The sequence below is a fragment of the Prosopis cineraria genome, unplaced genomic scaffold (genome assembly GCF_029017545.1).
Source record: "Prosopis cineraria cultivar Desert tree isolate PC_DT_omini unplaced genomic scaffold, ASM2901754v1 PC13, whole genome shotgun sequence".
Taxonomy (NCBI): domain Eukaryota; kingdom Viridiplantae; phylum Streptophyta; class Magnoliopsida; order Fabales; family Fabaceae; genus Prosopis; species Prosopis cineraria.
The window spans coordinates 160,385-179,685 of NW_026555344.1; the positions used below are offsets into that span (position 1 = coordinate 160,385).

A 19,301-nucleotide genomic window follows, 5' to 3' on the forward strand; every position below is an offset into this window, starting at 1 on the left:
GTTTAAGTAAAATAGTGTTATTAGAATTCCATAATGGAGCGATTTAACGATGCATGAAAACAAAGTGGAAGTGGTATATGTTTGTCTTTCCTATATCTTTGGTAAATCACTCACACTTTCTCATGTTAATTTTTTTTGTGAGTTGGTCCATCTGGATGCTCAAATACAAGTAGAGAAAATAGGTTTTTTGCAAGATTTTCATCTACCAAAATTCAACTCCAATGGATGGATTAACTATCAAAAAGGTTTCTTATGACACAAATACTTTCTCTGGCTTGTGCTTAAGATCAATAATTTGGTGGGTTGTTAATTTTTGTCAATAGCATGATATTCTTATGAATGACATCCATGTAAATTATGCTTGCAAAGACTTCACTTTATCAAAAGCTGTCAACAAACAGTTGATAAATTCTATTCTTTAAGATGTCTTTGATTTTCTCTCAATTTTTAACTTTCATAGGTTTAATGTGATTAAAAAAGATATGTTCTATTATATATGTTTGTAGTTTCTCTCTTTGGATATTCACCTCTATCTTCAGGCTATGATGTTTTCTTGTAAATATTACTTTTCTTAATACATATGCTTGACTTATTATAAAAAAAGATTAAATTTTAATCAACTAAAATTTAATTTTACTTTTCTACTTTGAGAATATTCTTGCTCAAGCCTTTCGTTTGTTATCTGCGACCAGAAGAACTCCCATGTAACTCAATCAGCCTCTAAAGATGATCAAGGAGTTTAAGTAAAGTTGGTAATTTAGGCAAGTTAGGCTTATTCAGGTCGTGTTCAATTCAAGCTAGGCTTAAAGTATCCTACCATATATAAAAGGCCCATATAGCTAAGCGCCTAAGCCTGGCCTTAACATCTTCAAGTTTCGTACTTAGGTTTTATTCAGATCGGCCCAAATACCTTGAAGCTTTTTAAAAATATTTTTTATTTTTTGAATCAATTTTAATTCTTAAATAATTCTGTTAAGCATGGCATATTAATTTGACTTTAAAAGAATAAAATAAAAAATAATAACTTATCAACTTTGTACTTAAGTAACTTTATTACTATTTTATTATATTATGTGTAATTTATTCATGAATATTTCATTTACTTGTGAATTAATATTTTAGTTATTTAAATATTGTTCTTATCATGGTCCTATATAAATATTTTAATTAAATTATATCATTTTAATTATAATCAAATTTATCTCAATTCAATCATAATTAAATCACTAATTTAAAATTATTTCCCCGATTAATTCAAAATTTTTAATAACTTTTGCATAAACTGTACTTTTTATTTTTAAGAACATGAAAAAAATAGTCATCATTATATTATATAAAATAAAATCATTTACTTATGATTAAAATATATTTTTTAGAATTATTTTTTTAACATTTTATATTGTGTAACCCCTACATACAAGGGATATTTACTAAATTTGGTGTGAATGATAATCAAATAATTATTCAAAAATATTATTTTATTTATTATATTTATTTAGTAGTAGAGTCAAGAAATCTTACATGCCTGAGTTTTTTAATAAAATATTTTTAATTTAATTTTTAATTTAAAATTAATTATCTTGTTTTATAAAAAAAATATAATATATATTATTTGATATTCAAATGATATATAGGACTCAAAATTTTTTTTAAAAATAATTAGGTCTTAAAATATAAAAAAATATTAAAATATATTTGAAATATTATTTTGAGATATTTTATTAATTAAAAATAATAAAAATATGAAAATGTAATTTTTTTAAAAAATAACCATAGTAATACTCTCAAATATATGATATTTTAGTATAAAATGATATAAAACTTAAATAATTAATTAATATTTATTATATTATATATATTTTTTACAAATATTTTTTTATTGGGTATTTAGGCCAGCCCCAAATCCAATCGGGCTTGGCCTGATTTTTTGGGCCTATTCGAACTGGGCTAAACATTAAAAATATTTTTTTTCATGTCTTAAATTTGTCGAGCAAGTTCAGGTTGGCTTATTAGGTTTGGCCCAAAGTACCTACTCTAATTTCAAGGTTATCTCCTATTTTTTTAATTTCTCCTGTATAAATTGCATGCCCTTGAATTCCTTGAATTTCGTCTGGATTTGAATTTCTTGTTATGATTCGCCCTAATAGAACCTCCTTTGTCAAATCATTTTTTCTCAAAACCTGTTGACAGATTTGCTTTATTTGAGTGCTCTTCCACACCTTACTTAGCCTGTAGAGTCTAATAATTCTAGTAGATGGATCTTGGTTTTTTTTTATTATAAGTTTATCGTATAGGTACTTTCAATTGTTTTTTTAACACTTGAGGGTCTTAAACTAGGGTTTTTCCTTGGCTAACTTCAACTTGCATAGGTGTTATGAAAAACTTTGAATTATGAAATGAAGCTTTGATTTAAAGGCATTGAAAGATGCAATTATTGGACATATTAGAGTCTATAGGCTGGTGAGGTGGATAAAACCATAATGCTAAAATAAATTGTTAATAGAACTGGATAAGATAAGTTGTTTAAGTTGGTTGTATGATAGTGGAGGTAACGAAAAATCTAATTCATATAAATTTCAAAGATAAATGCTAAATGTTAAGGTTGTGACTTGAGGAGGATATATAGTAAAATTTGAATGACAAGCTCTTTATGCTAGGGGGACCGAAGAAAGAGGATGAAAACACCATTGTAGCCTTTGATCATCTTTGAATTAAATTGGATTTAAATAAGTTGAAACTTTCATCTTGCTAATATCTAGAATCAAACCATGTTTTAGAGGAATACTATGTTTTCTATGTGGGAATTTTAGATGAAAAGGAAGCAGAGGCATTGTTTAAAAATATACTAGTTTTTATTTATGTGATTTGTGAGTATAGATTGTGGCTATGGAAGGATGCAGAAATATTGACAGTGTTAGGAAGCATGCTAATCTTTTAGGGGATTTACTAGTTTCAATAAAAATGGCAAGATTCTTCCCTTCCTTTAATTGGAAGAAAACGTTGAAAAAAATGATGCGTGTAAAATATTTTACTCTTTCTGCACATTTATGTTGCCAAATTCTTACTGACATGTCTAGACTTTATTTTTAAATTCTATATTTGATATCACTTTCTCTCATGTAAGCCAATTTGTGAAATTTGAAATGAGTTGCTTTAAAGACAATAGTTGTGAGCTTGATGGCACTTTTGTTGACCAATTTATAGATAGATTGGAGCTTGCCATTCACAAAATATAGAGTGACCAACCTATGTTAAGTGGTAGCTGTGACATAATGGAGTATGAATAAAGTAGAAAAAAGTCAGTGAATGAGATTAGAGCACAATATTAGTTTTTAATTCATCAATTTCATTAGAACTATATTAAAATCACCTACATGGAGAAATTGCAAGTCGTGTGTCACCTCCAAGTTGTCATGTTTTATCTATCTGGCCCAGGAAGTTAACATTGTGCTTCTTTTCTCCTTTTTGATGGGGGATTGTTTTAGTCTTTGTGTCACTAAATCCCTTGTTGTAAAATATTCTTTTTTGAATGAATATGATAAAAAAAGGATGGAAATGGCATTTGACCTTAGATTTTCTCCGCAAAGAGGCGCAAGCAAGCATGAGATATACTTTGAGATTTGAGATGTAAATTTAAAGATGCAAAGGTAGAGGTGCAAGATTTTGTTGGAATATTTTCAAAATGAAGAGAGGTCTTTTAAAAAAGTCATATCCTTATAAATTAAGAAATTTCTTTGAAAGTTTGTATAGTGAGTTAATATTCACTGAGATCATGACTCTTTAAATTTTAAAGATATTTTTGGAGGGTTATAAGACTAAAATGTGTGATTTGGTGAAAAGAAATGTATCTCAAGAAAAACCTACATATTAAAAGGAGTTTTCTTTTCATGAAAAGTTATTATAAATGACTCTTGCTTAATATTAATTATTAAACTATGTTGACCAATATAAGGTTATGGTTCATTAAACCAACATAAGGTGATGAACCAACATAGCCATATAAGGTTGTTTATGAACCAATATAGGGTTATGACTTTTAAGTAAATAGTTTTATTGCTAAAAACTTAAAAGGTATCATTTTAAGACAACACTTCATTACCTATATATATACATCACTCATCACCACTCATTTCTCAGATTAAAGATCCAAATTGTCACTTTATAAAAATCATTGTTTTCTGGGTTTGGGTTTTGGTCTTTTGGCAATGCAATTCACATATTCAAGTGTTTTTATTGTATCTTAAAGGAAATTAATCATCAACCTAATTTGCACTTATAGGTTGGAACAGGTGGGGGCAAAATAAGCCCAAAAGAAAGTGTTACATGCTTTAAAGACATAGTTCCTGCTAATAGATTATATGGTCGAGTTTGTATTTTACTATCCATAGCGTAATTTCATTGAACCTTGTAAAGTAGACAGGGCTACCATTTTAGTGATGCAGTTTTGTTTAGATATCCATGTGGTATGTGATAAATTATAGATATTCACTTGAGAATCTCTTTGGCTACCTTATAAATTTGAAATGCATCCTTGCTATATGTAAAATATCATATAGGTAATAAATAGTGATTCCCACACCACTTTAGTTAGCCGAGTGGAAAGAGAAACTGCATATATCTTATCAAACACTGATTCTGAAGATCATTAGAAAAACCCCTTTGCAATGTATTGTCGATTATTGTATGTACCCGTGGAAATTATCACTATATATAATAATGGTGATATGATGAGTGGAGGGATAGAATTACAACCGGAAATCTAGTTGGATTCATAGACAACAACAATGTTGCCGTTACTGATATACTAATAGCAATACCATGTAAATACATTTTCATCCACCAAACCTTTTCTTTCAATTGATAAAGACCCTATAGGCTTTGTGTGTTGATTAAAGAATTAGATGACACTAACATTTTAATTTAATTCAATTACAACTCAAACTTTAAGATATAACTTAGTATTACTTAATTTCTATTGTTAATTTTTCTGGTAGACCTTTCTGGTAATAACACTGATTCTAAAAAAAAAGGTATTGGTTGAAGGGTTGAATGCAGTTATTGGCTCTATTGTTGTTAGTTTTATTTCTTTTTTGGTTTTGTTTAAGTTGTAGGATAAATTTTTATGCTTTTTGTTTAATTTTTTTTTGCTTTACACGTTGTATCCAAGTTTATTCACTTTTAGATATTAGTCTGTAATTATTTTTTTAATATTAATAAAAGGCCTACTTTTTACTCAAAAAGGAAAAATGAAAATTAAGGATCGTATAAGACTATTAATTATGATTATGAATTTTGAATTATTAAAATTTCAATAATGAACCATGGTCTCTACTTGGAATTAAAAACATGAGTTTAAAATTTAAAAAAGATACTACTGAAGTTACTATTATGGGTTGAGACAATTATTAATATCAGTTAGGAAAATCATGATCTACTCTTAGGAATGTGATTAGCAATAATCTTACTTAAAAAAAAATATTAGAATGAGAGATGAGATACGAATATCTCAGTAACTAAAGAAAAATTTTAATCTACATAAGCATACTATAATACAATATATTTTGATAAGAAGGTGCATACTCAAAGTATCATATACCAAAACTAATTTCAAAAGTAGAATTTTCAACACTCAAAGTAATTCAAATACTTAAAAGGATTTTCATAAATATATTCACATTTCAATAATAATCATAAGTACAATAATCAATCCTAGCCAAACACTTCCTTTCCATAACTCAAAGGTTATGGTTTAGAGGTCATTACAGTTTATTGAGGAATCATAAAGTTGTATCCACTTTCGTGGTGTAGCCAATAATCATAGTTCTTCCCAACTATAGGAACAAGGATTTTAGGATCTAGCAATTACTACATGATAATAAAAATTTGTAGATATTTGTCAATTGGCAACTCATATCCAAATCCAACATAGTTGTTCAAAATACAATACAATATATACCATTTGTAGTCAAAATCAATTATTTATCAAAAGGGTAAAGACTCATTAATAATCATGCGGTAAGGGATGAGATATTTTTCAAACATACATTCTATTTTTTTAGTAGGATGTAATAACCAACTCATCATTATAAACATGTCGATGTATCTAAACATACTTGTTCAAATATATTTTCTAAAACGCTTTCTAAATCCATATAATTTCATCCAAATTTACACTTTTCAAATATTAAACTGTAATTGAAGGAACAATATAATTTCATTTTTTTTTCAAAGTACCAACATCAATATATGTTTTAAAATATCAGTTTTCAAATGTGTATAATGCATACATATTGTAAAATCATACTTAATTAATGTTTGTGTGGTTTAACACCATAAATATGGTTTGTATAATGGATAATTATTTATAAAAATTTTCACAAACATTTAAAAACTACATATGTATGCATATGTCACTATAAGAATTAAATTCTAGTTAGTTCAACCCTTCAAGTTAGAAGGATAAAAAAGCTAGCTAGAATTGTTTAAACAACCTAAGCAAACACCACACCACACCATTATCCAAAAGCAAAAGCTCATATACTCATAATTCTAATCCAAAGCCTGCAAAGCTCACATAATAATATTCATATCATAATCACATTTCGGCCTCAAATAAGAACTAGAGAATGTATGAACATGACATCTACAATTGTCACTCCTCATTCTTCCAAGGTAGCAAAAATATCAAAATTACCAATCATAGTTAAATAGTCAACAATTCCATCAAGTTCAAGCATTCAAACCAATTTCTCAATTTATCGTCAAATAAGCCTTTTTTTGAGTAAGAATATCGAGCTCAAAACAATAAACCAACCCAATTTCAAATCTAATGAAATTTTAGCCATAATATCATTTTTATCTAGAGTTTCTAACTAAATCAATTTCTTAGTTATATGACATCATATTTGTTCCAACCAAAAATCCCTTGAAACTTCAAATATAAATTATAGAAGAATAAAAAATTCACAAAACTTTCAATCCAATGAAAAATTCTTGTTTCAAGATGCTTAGCTAAGTTACCCATAACTAAAATATAAAGTTCCAACCTAGAATTTGTTTTCAAAATTGAAACCCTTTTTTATATAGCTTGAGGTTTGAGCAAAAGGGACACATTCTAATTTTCTACCATTTAAATTGACATTAGAAGCAATAGAAACCTCCATTCAACTTCCCAAAGCATAAATTAATAACCAAACAATTCAATTATATTGTATTTCCAATCTTAAGTTTGTTTTCAAGAGGAAAGAGAAAAGCCAATTGATGAATCTTCAAGAAAATATGACTAGATTAAATAAAAAGTCTTACCTCAATGGTTGGGAGTGATCAGATGCTTCAAAACAAGCCTAAAGTGCCAAAAATTTGAGCCCTAGCAAAGCTCTAACACTTCTCATCCAAAACTTTAGTGTTTGAAATGTCATGGTGTGGATCTTTAAAATGTAACATTTCTCACGAAATTTTTTCACTGCTTATTTCCATGAGAAATACCCTCACTTTTTTTTAAAAAATTTTAAAAATTCATAATTTATTTCACATACTTTCAAAAATTATGAATTATAATTGTTTGAAAAGGTTATGATGTCTACTTTCCAATACAAAAAGAAACAATAAAAAAATGTTATCATTTGTCCTTGGAAAATTAATAATTTCCAAGACTGCCTATAAAAGGCCAAATATGATAACGAAAATTATCGTTAATCCATCCACATTAGAATTTTTCTTAGTTAATCATATTTACAGAATCATCAATATTCTAAAACAAGTTTTAATTATTTGGGGTGTTACATGAGCAACACCATGTTTCATGTTGCTTATTTTCGTTCTGGTTTGGCACATAATTGGTGCCATTTTACTCTTCATGGTTAGCCATTCAACGAGCAGCAAATTGAATGATTCATTGGAGGGAATCATAGTTGACTGATTCCAGTAACTATTCTTCGCGGATTAGCAATAGAAATGTTTTGTTAAGTGCTTTATTAATACGCGTCTGCTGCTTCTACCATACTGTAAAGCCTCATTGAGACGATGTTTAGTAAGAAAACACACCAGCCGCCACCGTAGAAACATTCGAAAGAATTGGGTTTGAGGCAATTTGTTTAATTCGTGAACTGCTAAAACTGATCCCAACGTTCACATGAATATTTTTTGTTTTTTTTTAATACAAAGCCATAGTGAAATTGTGTGGGGAAAATAAATTGATGTCAGAACAAATAATGCTTTTACACCATGAAAATTGTGAAGTCTAAATTATGTTCAAAATATGATAAGTCAACTGATGTGCACGTCTATGACCGAATTAAACATGAATTTCCAGCTTATATAAAAGCTGGTGCTAGCAACGAGTTCAAATGGCACCAAGAGCTCGAGTATTCAAAGGGGAGAATATTGTTTGTTGGTCCTGAAAAAAAAAAGGTAGAATATTGTGTAAAAGCCACTCAATGAACATAATTTCTCTACAACCCTGATAAATTTTGATATTTTTTTGTAAGCTCAAAAGCTTCGAATACAATTTTTTTCATGAGTAAAAAGATCAAATTCTCCTTAATGAATGAGAATATATATGCTCAAAAAAATCAATAACAAATAGTTCATAAATAACAAGAAAAGTTCATTTATTTACAATAAAAACTCTATTTATTTACACGAGTCTTCACATTTGAAAAAATTTATAAGTTAATCAAATAAAATTAATAACAAAAAATTTGAAAACAACAAGTCTAATTGTTTATAACAAAAAATGTATTTATTCACAAGAGTCCACATGACTTTACACTTGAAAAAATTTACCAGTTAATTCAATAAAATTAACCACAAAGGTCCGTAAATAATAAAAAAAAATCCAATTACTAGCAATAAAAAGTTTATTTATTTACAAGAATCCATGTTGGTCTGCACTTATACTTTAAAAAATTTACAAGTTAATCAAAAATAATTAACAAGAGAAGGTTTATAAAATAACAAGAAAAGTATAATTATTTACAATAAAAAGTTTGTTTAATCACAAGAGTTCTCATGAGTTTACACTTGTATTTCAAGTGGAAAAAAAATTTACATATTAATTGAAGAAAATTAATAATAGAAGGTTCAAAAATAACAAGAAAAATTCAACTATTTACAACAAGAGTATTTGTTTAATGAGACCATGTTGGTTGGATCATTTTAGCAAGGAAAATAATTACACTTCAAGCTTTTGGGTCTGCAAAGGAATATCAAAATCTATTTGACCAGTACAAAAATTATGTTACTTGGATGGCCTTTAGATGAAATTCTCTCGCTGGTTAAAAAAAAAAAAAAAAACAAAGAGAGATTCTCCCTTTTCAAACTCTCCTCTCCTTCTCTCCGAAGTTATCCCTCTTTGTTTATTTACTTTTGCCGTTCTGCTATCATGATTTCCATGAAAAGTTTGTTTAGTCCCTAGAAATTCCTGCATTTTTTTATCATGGTCGCGGAATATTTCTTTACAATAGGCAATAGCATCTTCATACAACTTGAACTAAACTTTTTGCTGCTGCTATCTGCATAAAATGTGGATGACACAAAAGTAAATTTTAAAGGTCTGTTTATTTTCTGTCTTTAAAAATTATTTTTATTTTTAAAAATAAAAATAGGAACAACTTCAAGTTGTTTTCATTTTATTTTTTTATTTTTAAAATATACTATATTTGATTATTTAAAATTACAGTTACCTTAATTAATTTTTATCATCAATCACCATCATTAACTACCTATAATCATTATTATCAGTCTATTTTTTAATTCTAAGACTGTTTTTTAATTGATGTAACTAAACAAATTTTCATTTCATTTTGTTTTAAGAATAATTTTGAAACCTGTATTATCAAATAGTTTTTTTTTTTAAATGAGAATAGGAACTAAAGATGCCATAACTCTGTTAATCATCATTTGTGCCGCATCATATTAGTTATAAATGATGGTTTCTCATTAAGGGTAGAAAGTAATATTTTAAAATTGAAATTTGAATGGAGTTACAATTCTAGATATTAATTTTTCGTTTATTCCCTGAAGACTTATTAATTGATGATACTCTATATGCCAAGATCCTAGTATTTTTTAATATAATATGACAGTTAAATAATTTATTTTTTAAAAAATAAATATTATAAAATTACTTCATTATACTAAAAATAAAGAACTGTTAAACATGATCTTTTGATAAAATGAATTAAAACTCCATCATATAGATTAAATTTATTAAATAAAATATTAAAAATATATCATCTTTAAAGTATGTTTGGTTGGATGAGACAGGGGAGGTCTCTTATTTGATTTGTAAAATTTGAAAGGAAGGGAAGGGAAGCCAAAATGTCTATCCCCTCCTCTTTCCTCATTTTGAGCTCCTTTAAATTGAGGTTTTTTTGGATGGGTGTTAAATTTTTATAATTATTTTGCCCTCCTCCAATTTTTTATATTTTATATATGTCCTTAGCAAACTAATAAAAAAAAATCTCCTGCCACCTCCTTCACATTCACAATCCTGATGATTTTTTTATTTCTTTTCATTTTTTGATATCTCTCTTATACTTTTTTTAATTTTTCTATTACTATTAATTTTCATAATGTTCCTTATCGAATTCTTGTCTAATTTATTTGTTCATGGTTTCTACACATATAAACTAAATCGCACGCACATTCTATCATCACTTTTATATTGTATATATCTTTTTATTTTTACTTAATTTTTATTAAAACCAATAATAATTGCTGCGAAATATAAAATAAACATTACAATTGATGGGATTGACATGCTTTTTATGACGTGTGATTCTTTGACATGGAAAATAATTGTATTGTCAATGACCAACATATATAATAGGAAGACTCTCACTTATGGCCCTTAAAATATGAAAATTTGCACCGTCGATTTAATAGACTTTGAAAGCGCACTGTAGGCTTGAGAACTTTTTTTGTTAATTTTGTTGTGAATTTTCCTTTATCTTAATAAAATATTCATGCATGCACAATTCGACGTCTATAAATTTTAATGTTTATGAATACATAATATATCTAATTAACATTAACTTAAAGTAAATTGTTTCAATAAAAGTATGTTATTTATTACGGACACTGTGACACAAATGTTGCATGTCTATATATGTTCATTTGGAATTGATGGACATTATATTGTGTATTCATAGACATTGTATTATTTATTATTTACTTATTTGTACATTTTTTTTGAGTTAAATCATGTTTATCAGATGTGTCGTGCATTCATGAATATAATATTAAAAATTTTAAATATTGTATTGTACATATATAGATATATTCTTTTAGATAAGGGCAATTACATATTTTTATTTGTAATAAAATTTATAAGAAAGACTCTCGAGCAGTCGAGCCTACCGTGCGCTTTTAGATTCTATCGGACCAGTAATGCAAACTTTTTATGTTTTAGACGCTTTAAGTGAGATTCTCCCAAGATCATATTCACTATTTTTTAATTTTATAATAATAGTTTGCAAATATTAAAAACAAGCCTGGCTTACCAGGGCTGTCTTCTTTTTCTTCCACTCATACGCCATCTCTCTCTCCCTCCTCCTTCCTCCCGTCACCAGCAATCCTCTCTGTCCCTCAATTTCATGTCTTCCTTTTAGGGTTTCTTTTTCGGACGTGCAGGTATACACCGACGACGGTGAGCATTGCCGTACTTCACTCTCTTTTTCACTCTCGAATTTCAATTGAAGGCCCCTTTTGATCTGCGTTCCATTTTTTGTTCTTGTTTCGAATTTTCATTTTTTCTGGTTATCGAATGAATTCGGATTATCACTAAGGTCTAGGATTTGCCTTCAAAGTACGTGAAATTTATGACCAATTGCTTAATTTTTTTTCAAGTGTAAATGATTGAATTTCTCTGTTCATTTAATATTTCGCTTCGTTTCTTTTCTCTAAGCGAATTGATTCTTCGTATTCTGGGGAGCCATTTTTCTGATATTTCTCATACCTCGATTGTTAGCCTGGGTTGTTGTAGACTTGAAATTAAATTACCCACTGCTGTCTTATACGTGTCAACAAATAAAAGGACTAAAATTATGCTGTTTGGGAGAGGATAAGTATTTTATGTGCGTTAATTTTGATATCTTTCATGGCTGAAATCCAATATAACAACTAGTAAACACAAACTGTCTAATTGTAAAAATTTTAAAAATCATTTTCTGTTCCACTTCGGAGTGAACTGTGCTAATTGTGGAAATTTTGTTCAGGTGCCAGTCCAGGTTCTCAGGTTTGTATAAGAACTTGTTATTTCTTATACACTACCGCCATAATATGGGTTCTTCTGTGGATTTCATCTATTGGCTTGATCCTGACATGTCGCACAAGATTCTCATGTGTCTGGATGATCCGTCTGACCTTGTCCGAGTTAGTTGTGTCTCGCGGTCTTGGCGACACTATGGTGAGCTATGCCAGTTGCTTTTACATTTAATTTTGGCTGAAATCTCATTTTTATGAGTACATCAGCTTTAGTCTATGCATTTTACATTATGTTTGTCATCTGATAAATCAACCCTACTAAGATTATGCTTCGCATTCTTTTTCTGTTTCATGTATTTTAGGAAATTTTAACCTCAGTATGCTAATGATTTTCACATGCAACTTTGTAAGAAGATTAAAGCATTCATGATCACACCCGTACCACATTTGTATGCCTTCTGATAGAATTATTACAATGGAAGTTGTTCTGTTTCCTAACTTATTAGTATATGTGCTTTCTATTTGTATGCGTACCTTGCAATGAAGTTTATGGCATACATGACCAAACTTCAATTTTTCCCCATTAATTTATTTGCTCATTGATGTAAATTGTGTGTTGAATATTGTCTTAGACAAGAGTGTGTGCTTGTCAAACATTCTTGATGGTGTATTGTTTATATTGGTGATCTGAACAATCATTTATAGAATAAGATAAGACAGATAACACAATCTCATTAGGGACTCGGTGATAAGAGAGGGTTTTTATATTGTCAAAATCATTTTAACTACAAAAAATTGTATAAATTTGAAAAGTTATTAATAATATCAGCTTTCTATTAAAATATTAGTCTTTCTTTAGTGTTTATGCATTTGAAATGGAAATGGTGAACAGCCTAACTTGCAATGCTTATCAAGTATAAGTACACATTTTAGTGAGAGCTTAGTAGAACCTACTCTCTGTGCCAGCTAACACTGTTCGAATTATTTATGACATGGAGAGCATGTATCAGAATTATGAGTTTATATTATGTGCATGCATTATTAAGGACAAAGGGTAGGCCCCATCTTATGTTGAGACTACAAAATAAGAATTGCATGTATTTACGTCTAATACACAGTAAAATTAATTAGATGGATAGATTAGACATTCCGCTAAATGAACTAATAAGACATAATATCTTGTGGACCAAGTTAAGACATTCAACTTTGGAGAAAAATCATATAAAGTACCAAATGGAACCTAAAGGTTGTGTGTTTCCATGGCTTTAATATGTATTTTCTTTTTGTTAATTTTCATTGGTTGGGCATAATGATAGCATTTGAGGACAAATCTGTGTCTCTTCCTTACCATGGGATATCATAATTTATTGCCTTTTATGTGGTGCAATTTTCAATGGGCTCCGTGTCAGTTATTCTGGTACGTGCATCAGGATTCTGAATGCTGGTGTTGTTTGTTTATACTTTCTTGATTTTGTATTTGGTCTGTCTTGGAGGACATCTTGTTGCCCTTGTCCATTCGTATGCTACTGTCACCCAGATAAAATTCCTTTTTCTCTAAAATGAAAAGTCAGTCATTTCATAAAAATTCTGTGGAAACTAAAATTCACTAACATGTTATTTCTACTGATTTTCTAGTACACTGATTTGCAGTGATTAGAAATGGTCTTTGCAAACAGCTATGCTTGAGAATGTTTCCTCAATTATCTAGAGCCTCATATGTCGTTGAACTGAATAAAAATGGAGCAAAGGAACCTGAAGTTGGATCTAGCTATTCTATGGAATGGCAAGCTCTGGAAAAGGACCATAGAGTCTATGCTTATTTAGCTAGAGCCTGCACATCATTTGCTATTGTGGATTGCATTGGAGAGACAATTGGTGCTTCCAGCACTGATAATTTTCCAGAGGAAAGCATTGATAATACATTAGAGGCAAGGGACAATATCGGTGGGAGAGCTTCGTACTGGTCCAGTAAAGGGCAAAAAAATCCTGATGTACCTGAGACACTAACATACAAGCTGGACTGCTCAATTTGTGTTGTTACGGAAATTAGTGTTCATCCTTTCCAAGGTACTGTTTTGAAGCTTCACAAACTTCGTGCTAGCTTCATTTGATTTTCTTTTTTAAGCTTTTTACTAATGATATTGTTTTTCATGTTCAGCTTTTTTTCAGCCAGGGCTTCCTATATACTCAGCAAAATCTGTTCGAATCAAAATGGGTCATCCTAATCCTTCTTTAGATGTTTCTGCTGATGAAAAGTATGTATGGACTTACATTTCTCCGGAGTTTCCAATGGCTCAGGTATGGAATTTTCTTCTCAAACATTATCTATTTCCCATGCTTTTCTTCTTCTTCCTCTGAATGCTTCATTTGTTTCATAGGATATGATACTTGATTTTAAATACAATTTATACTTTGCTTGCGAAGCTTTCCTTTTTCTGGTCACTTTTTGTGTTTCATGATTGTGTAATGGAGGCTGTCCTGAATAATAAAATTTTCTCATTTTAATAGCCTGTTAACTCCCAGCTTTTAACTCTCCTTTTTCCATTAGGCGATGCTTTTGACTGAAGAGGCCGGGGGAATGATAAATGAGTCAGTAAATATGATACATGTTGCATATAATTCAGCTAAGTCAGTGCATACCATGTAAGATATGACTACAGCAATAGCTGTAATGAACTGAGAGCTATCCTTATGGCAGATGCTTTAAGGAAGGCCAGATGAGCCTTACTTATGTGGCTGGAAATCTGTTGGATTATAGCTATAGTATGCTATTTTGGCGATTCATTTATATGAATGCATTATTACTCTTGATTTGGGCTTTCTGTGGTTTAGCAAGGATATATTATACAAAAATGAGGATGTTGGATAAAGCTTTCATTTTCGAATTTTTCTTGAAGATGATTGGTGACTGAATCAAACAGAAGGCATTTAATACCAAGTGGAGAATCTTTGAATCAAGATTATTGTAGTTGTGTATATTACAACCAGTGCGAATAAATTGATAAGATAAACATCTATTTTGTGGACACTGGACAGTATCTCAGGTTGTGAAGGAGAAAGCATATAACACTACGCTCATCTTTCTTATTCCTTTTTCTTTTTGGTAAATGAGAAAATTGAATACTTTTAAGTGCATCTGTCTCTGACAATCACATAGGTAGTCCTATGCCCATCCTTGTAGGATTTAAGATAATTGGTAGGTTGTTTGGAAATTTACTGTTTCAGGTCTTGGCAAACCACCCACCCCAGGGGTACTAATGTCATATTTGAGTCCTTTAAATTTTTGGCCCATGTGATAGGTCTATGTCAGAGAGAATTAGTGACTGTGTTTTGACTTTTGAGCACAAAATACAAAGGCCATTGGCACGCCTCTTGTCAAACTTGATTCAGGTTTATGAGCAATCCTACATAGGAAGCACAGACACTGACATGGACACTACTAGGTAACACGACAAAATCTAAAGTGTCTACATGTAATGTAAAGCGCTGCATGATAATGTGTTGTGTATGATACAAGTGTTTGTGAAGTGCCTGTACTTTATAATGCTGGAGTATGGTAGAATAAACTTGTGCCTGAATTGGAAATTTCTCTATCTTGATTTAGTTGAGAGAAATCTTATGTGGTAGAATAATTAACTTCATTTTCTTACAAATCTTTGCTTGAACTTCCCTTTGTAACATCATTCATTTCTGAGAAGAATTTCTTTGAGTGCAGGAAAACCAGTTACAGAAGTTCAAGCTTCCAGAACCAGTGCTTTGTATTGGTGGTATCTTGCAGATTGAGCTTTTGGGAAGGATTCAGAGACAAGAAATGGACAACTTATTCTACATTTGGTGTGTTCCATCCGTATTCATTTTTTCATTGATAGAGTTGCAGTAATAGTTTTTCATTCGATTTTATTTCTCCTTCTTGTAAAAGTAATGTGGCACATCATGAACTCTAATCTCTAAAATACTAGCTGGAGTTAGTTAGAAGTGTGGTACAAATACAATACCTCATCCCTTTGAGGCTCTTTGTTTTCCTTGTTGGGGGGCAGGTTTTTTCTGTGTATGTTGTTATATACTCTTCTTAAAGTAAATGAAAGCACTTTCAGCTGGTAGCTTTTGTTCTTTCCTCATTGGGTTGGTGCCATATATGTAACGATCATCTTGGTCAACGTCCATCAACATATGCCTTATGTTCCCTTATGTTCTGTGGGGTCTGCATGGTGCCATTTTATTTATATGCATATCAAAGGAAGCTTGAATTTTTCTCTTGCTACTTTTGCTGACACTTTTGTTTTGGTTTCATTTCATGCCTGTTTTCCTAGGCTTGTCGTTGTGTCATGTTGAGAAATGGTAAACTTTGTAGAAAAATCACAAACTACTTTGGAAATTTATGTTCATCAATTTTTTGGGGATGTAAAATTGTAAATGGGTCAGGTTTAGTCTAAGGATTGCCTTGCCTTCCTGTTCCACACTCACGTAGATTGAAAACTTTATTATGAAGACTGGGATCTGAATAATTTTTGAATTTCCATTTAATCTGAATTTTATTTTATTTTATTTTATGTGAGTCAGTTTATGTTAAGGATTGCTTTGTTGCCAGACCTAATTCTGTATTGAGTGAAAACAATTCACCCAGACCTGGACCACATAACATTTATACCTAATCTAATCTGAATCCAAAAAAAGTATGATTTTGCTCTTATTAGAGGATCATGTGTTTCATTTTAGTATTAGAATAAGCTTATTGGCAGAATGGTGATACTCTAGCAGCATAACTGGAATTCATGAGCTTTCTTGTAGTTTTTGTCCTTTCCCAGTTCCATTTTGCATAGGTTTGTGCATAAATTGTGATAGTTGTCCTTAGTTAGCCTGAGATTCAACCTTTAAATTATTGAAGCGTCCATTAGTGTACCATTATGATTGTATTGCAGATGGCATTTCAGAATCCCCTAATTTGAAGAAAATTGTGATTGCAGTGTCTCTCATGTTAAAGTTGTGGGCCGCCCATTGTCACCTGCATTTACTGTTGAAATTCGCGAACCATCTTCTGGGGCATTTGTGCTCAAGTGTGATCAGCTTGCTAAGTGTCCCGCTCAACCAGCTTTTTCTATTGAGTCTCGTGCAATATCCCCTGACGACTATATTCAGAGGCGACTTAGAGATGTTCGACAGATTGTGACAATGTTGCGGGAAAATGTAGTAGAGGTTGTCGAAGAAGATGATTGGGATGAGGATGATGAAGTTGAAGACTTTGAAGAAGCATATGCCCTTTGATCTTTTGTTATGCCTACTAAGTGCTTTTGTAATTCCCTCCCAAAACAATAAAGAAAAGGAGAACATGGTGATGGTATCTCTCCAGGTATGGTTTGGTTGCACACTGAAATCGTTAGCCGTTTTGTCTTTTGTGTAGCCTTTAATTAAATGCTTCCCGTTGAAATTGAAGTTTAGTTTATTTTTCGTGGTTTAATTTCTGAATTAATTTAGGCATATACTTTTCTGGTTGATATTTGCAGAACAATCTGTCTAATTATCAATGGGGGTCAAAAACGTATTTTGCATTTCGCAGATGGAGACCAAAATTACTTGGGACTTTCTCAGTTAGGTAAAAATGAATTTAAAGAAAACGTCCAAATTAGCTGTGACCCATACTATAACACAATGCACTGATTATATAATATATCCATATTTCTTTCATAAGCTTAATGCCCGTTTGGTGTCAAGGAGGATACGGATATTTTTAACTCCAAAATTGCTGTTTTAGCTTTTATTTTTCATATTCTGTATGCCAAATGGCTGTGAAGATTTGTTTAACTAGTCGCCTATGAATATTTTTCCTTCCATTCTCAACATTTAGTAGTCAATATAGGGTTTTCTGGAAATAGATACAAAATAACAGAATAAGGTTTCAAATGACTTTGACAATGATGTTTTGGCCGTGGTTTAAATATTTTAGGGCTTTCTAAAGGCCGTCAAAGAATTTTCTGCATTGTTTCTTGGCATGCATTGGTTTGTTTCTAGATGACAAGGGCATTTTGTCGCTTATTTCGAATTGTCTAACAATTGTGTTGCACTTCTGACATTGCTAAATGTAATTTTTATCTTAAGAAGCAGCTGGTTATGGTAATGCAATTTTTTTTTCAGTTGTAGTTTGGATTCTACCAAGGAAAAAAAAAAAGCATTTGTGGGCCAACTTGGTTCATTGAATTAGTTCGGCCCAGTATGATTTCAAAAATTAGATAGTATTTTACCATAGTAATGTGCATTTTTTATTTGAATGAATTAAACATTTTATACAAAAAGGAAAGTGCAAGGGAGTTGTAACTGTTTATTGGAGGTCTTGAGTTTGAATTTTGAAAGTTGTAATAACTTTTTGGTGGGAGGTTTTTTGCCTGTAAAGTTCTTTACCTGACTCGATTTAAATTAGGGCTTCGGTTTTGAACATCAGATAGTTTAATAGAAAACAAAAACGGAAAGCGTATTCAAGAACAAATTGACTAATCCTTACACGACGAAGAATCGGAGTTGCTTTTGTTTATAATCATTGACATGTAATGCATGTTAAAATCAATCATGGATTGAAAAACATGATTTGTAAAATAATTTATGATTTTTGAATAAATTTTTTGAAATGTATAATTAAAAAGTTGAATTGAAAAATGGGTAATAGTAACATATGAGATAATTGTTTTTGAATTTACAACAGATTCTAGTAAGGGTATTTGGATTTTTTAAGAAAATTTTAATTTTGAGTTTATAATTAATTTTGATAAATAATATTGATGTTTAGATATATTTTTATATGATCATACTTTTATTGATCTTTATCTTTTTTATTATATTTAAATCCAAACATATTCTAAATATTTATGTACATGTCAAATTTCATAAATTATTATTATGTTTTAGTACTTGTCTGTATTTTATCCATGATCAATTATGAAGTCAAAATTATGATTTTATAAAAATATATTTAAATATTCTTGTTACATGTGAAAATCAAGTAGGAGTTTAAAAATCTTGTTTTCCTAAATTTATCTGAACATTTATTATACGTGTTAAAATTAATTATGAAACATTAATTATGAACTCCTCAAATGATATTCAAA

At 30.0% G+C, this 19,301-nt stretch overlaps 1 protein-coding gene across 4 annotated transcripts; it reads left to right on the forward strand.

The window, feature by feature from the left end:
• Positions 1 to 11,479: 11,479 nt before the first annotated feature.
• LOC129291084 (F-box protein At4g00755) lies at positions 11,480 to 17,962 on the forward strand. Of its 4 annotated transcripts, XR_008588635.1 has the most exons (7): positions 11,494 to 11,650; positions 12,219 to 12,409; positions 13,858 to 14,274; positions 14,366 to 14,505; positions 15,923 to 16,041; positions 17,172 to 17,554; positions 17,709 to 17,962. XR_008588635.1 is itself a non-coding variant. In XM_054928210.1 (6 exons), the coding sequence occupies exons 2-6, from the start codon at positions 12,283 to 12,285 to the stop codon at positions 17,467 to 17,469; spliced, it is 1,101 nt and encodes a 366-aa protein (XP_054784185.1). In that variant the 5' UTR covers positions 11,480 to 11,634; positions 12,219 to 12,282; the 3' UTR covers positions 17,470 to 17,699. The 4 variants fall into 4 exon arrangements, 3 of the variants coding, with proteins under 3 accessions (XP_054784185.1, XP_054784184.1, XP_054784186.1); XM_054928210.1 differs by lacking the exon at positions 17,709 to 17,962 and having other exon boundaries at positions 11,480 to 11,634; positions 17,172 to 17,699; XM_054928209.1 differs by lacking the exon at positions 17,709 to 17,962 and having other exon boundaries at positions 17,172 to 17,699.
• The last annotated feature ends 1,339 nt before the right edge of the window (positions 17,963 to 19,301 follow it).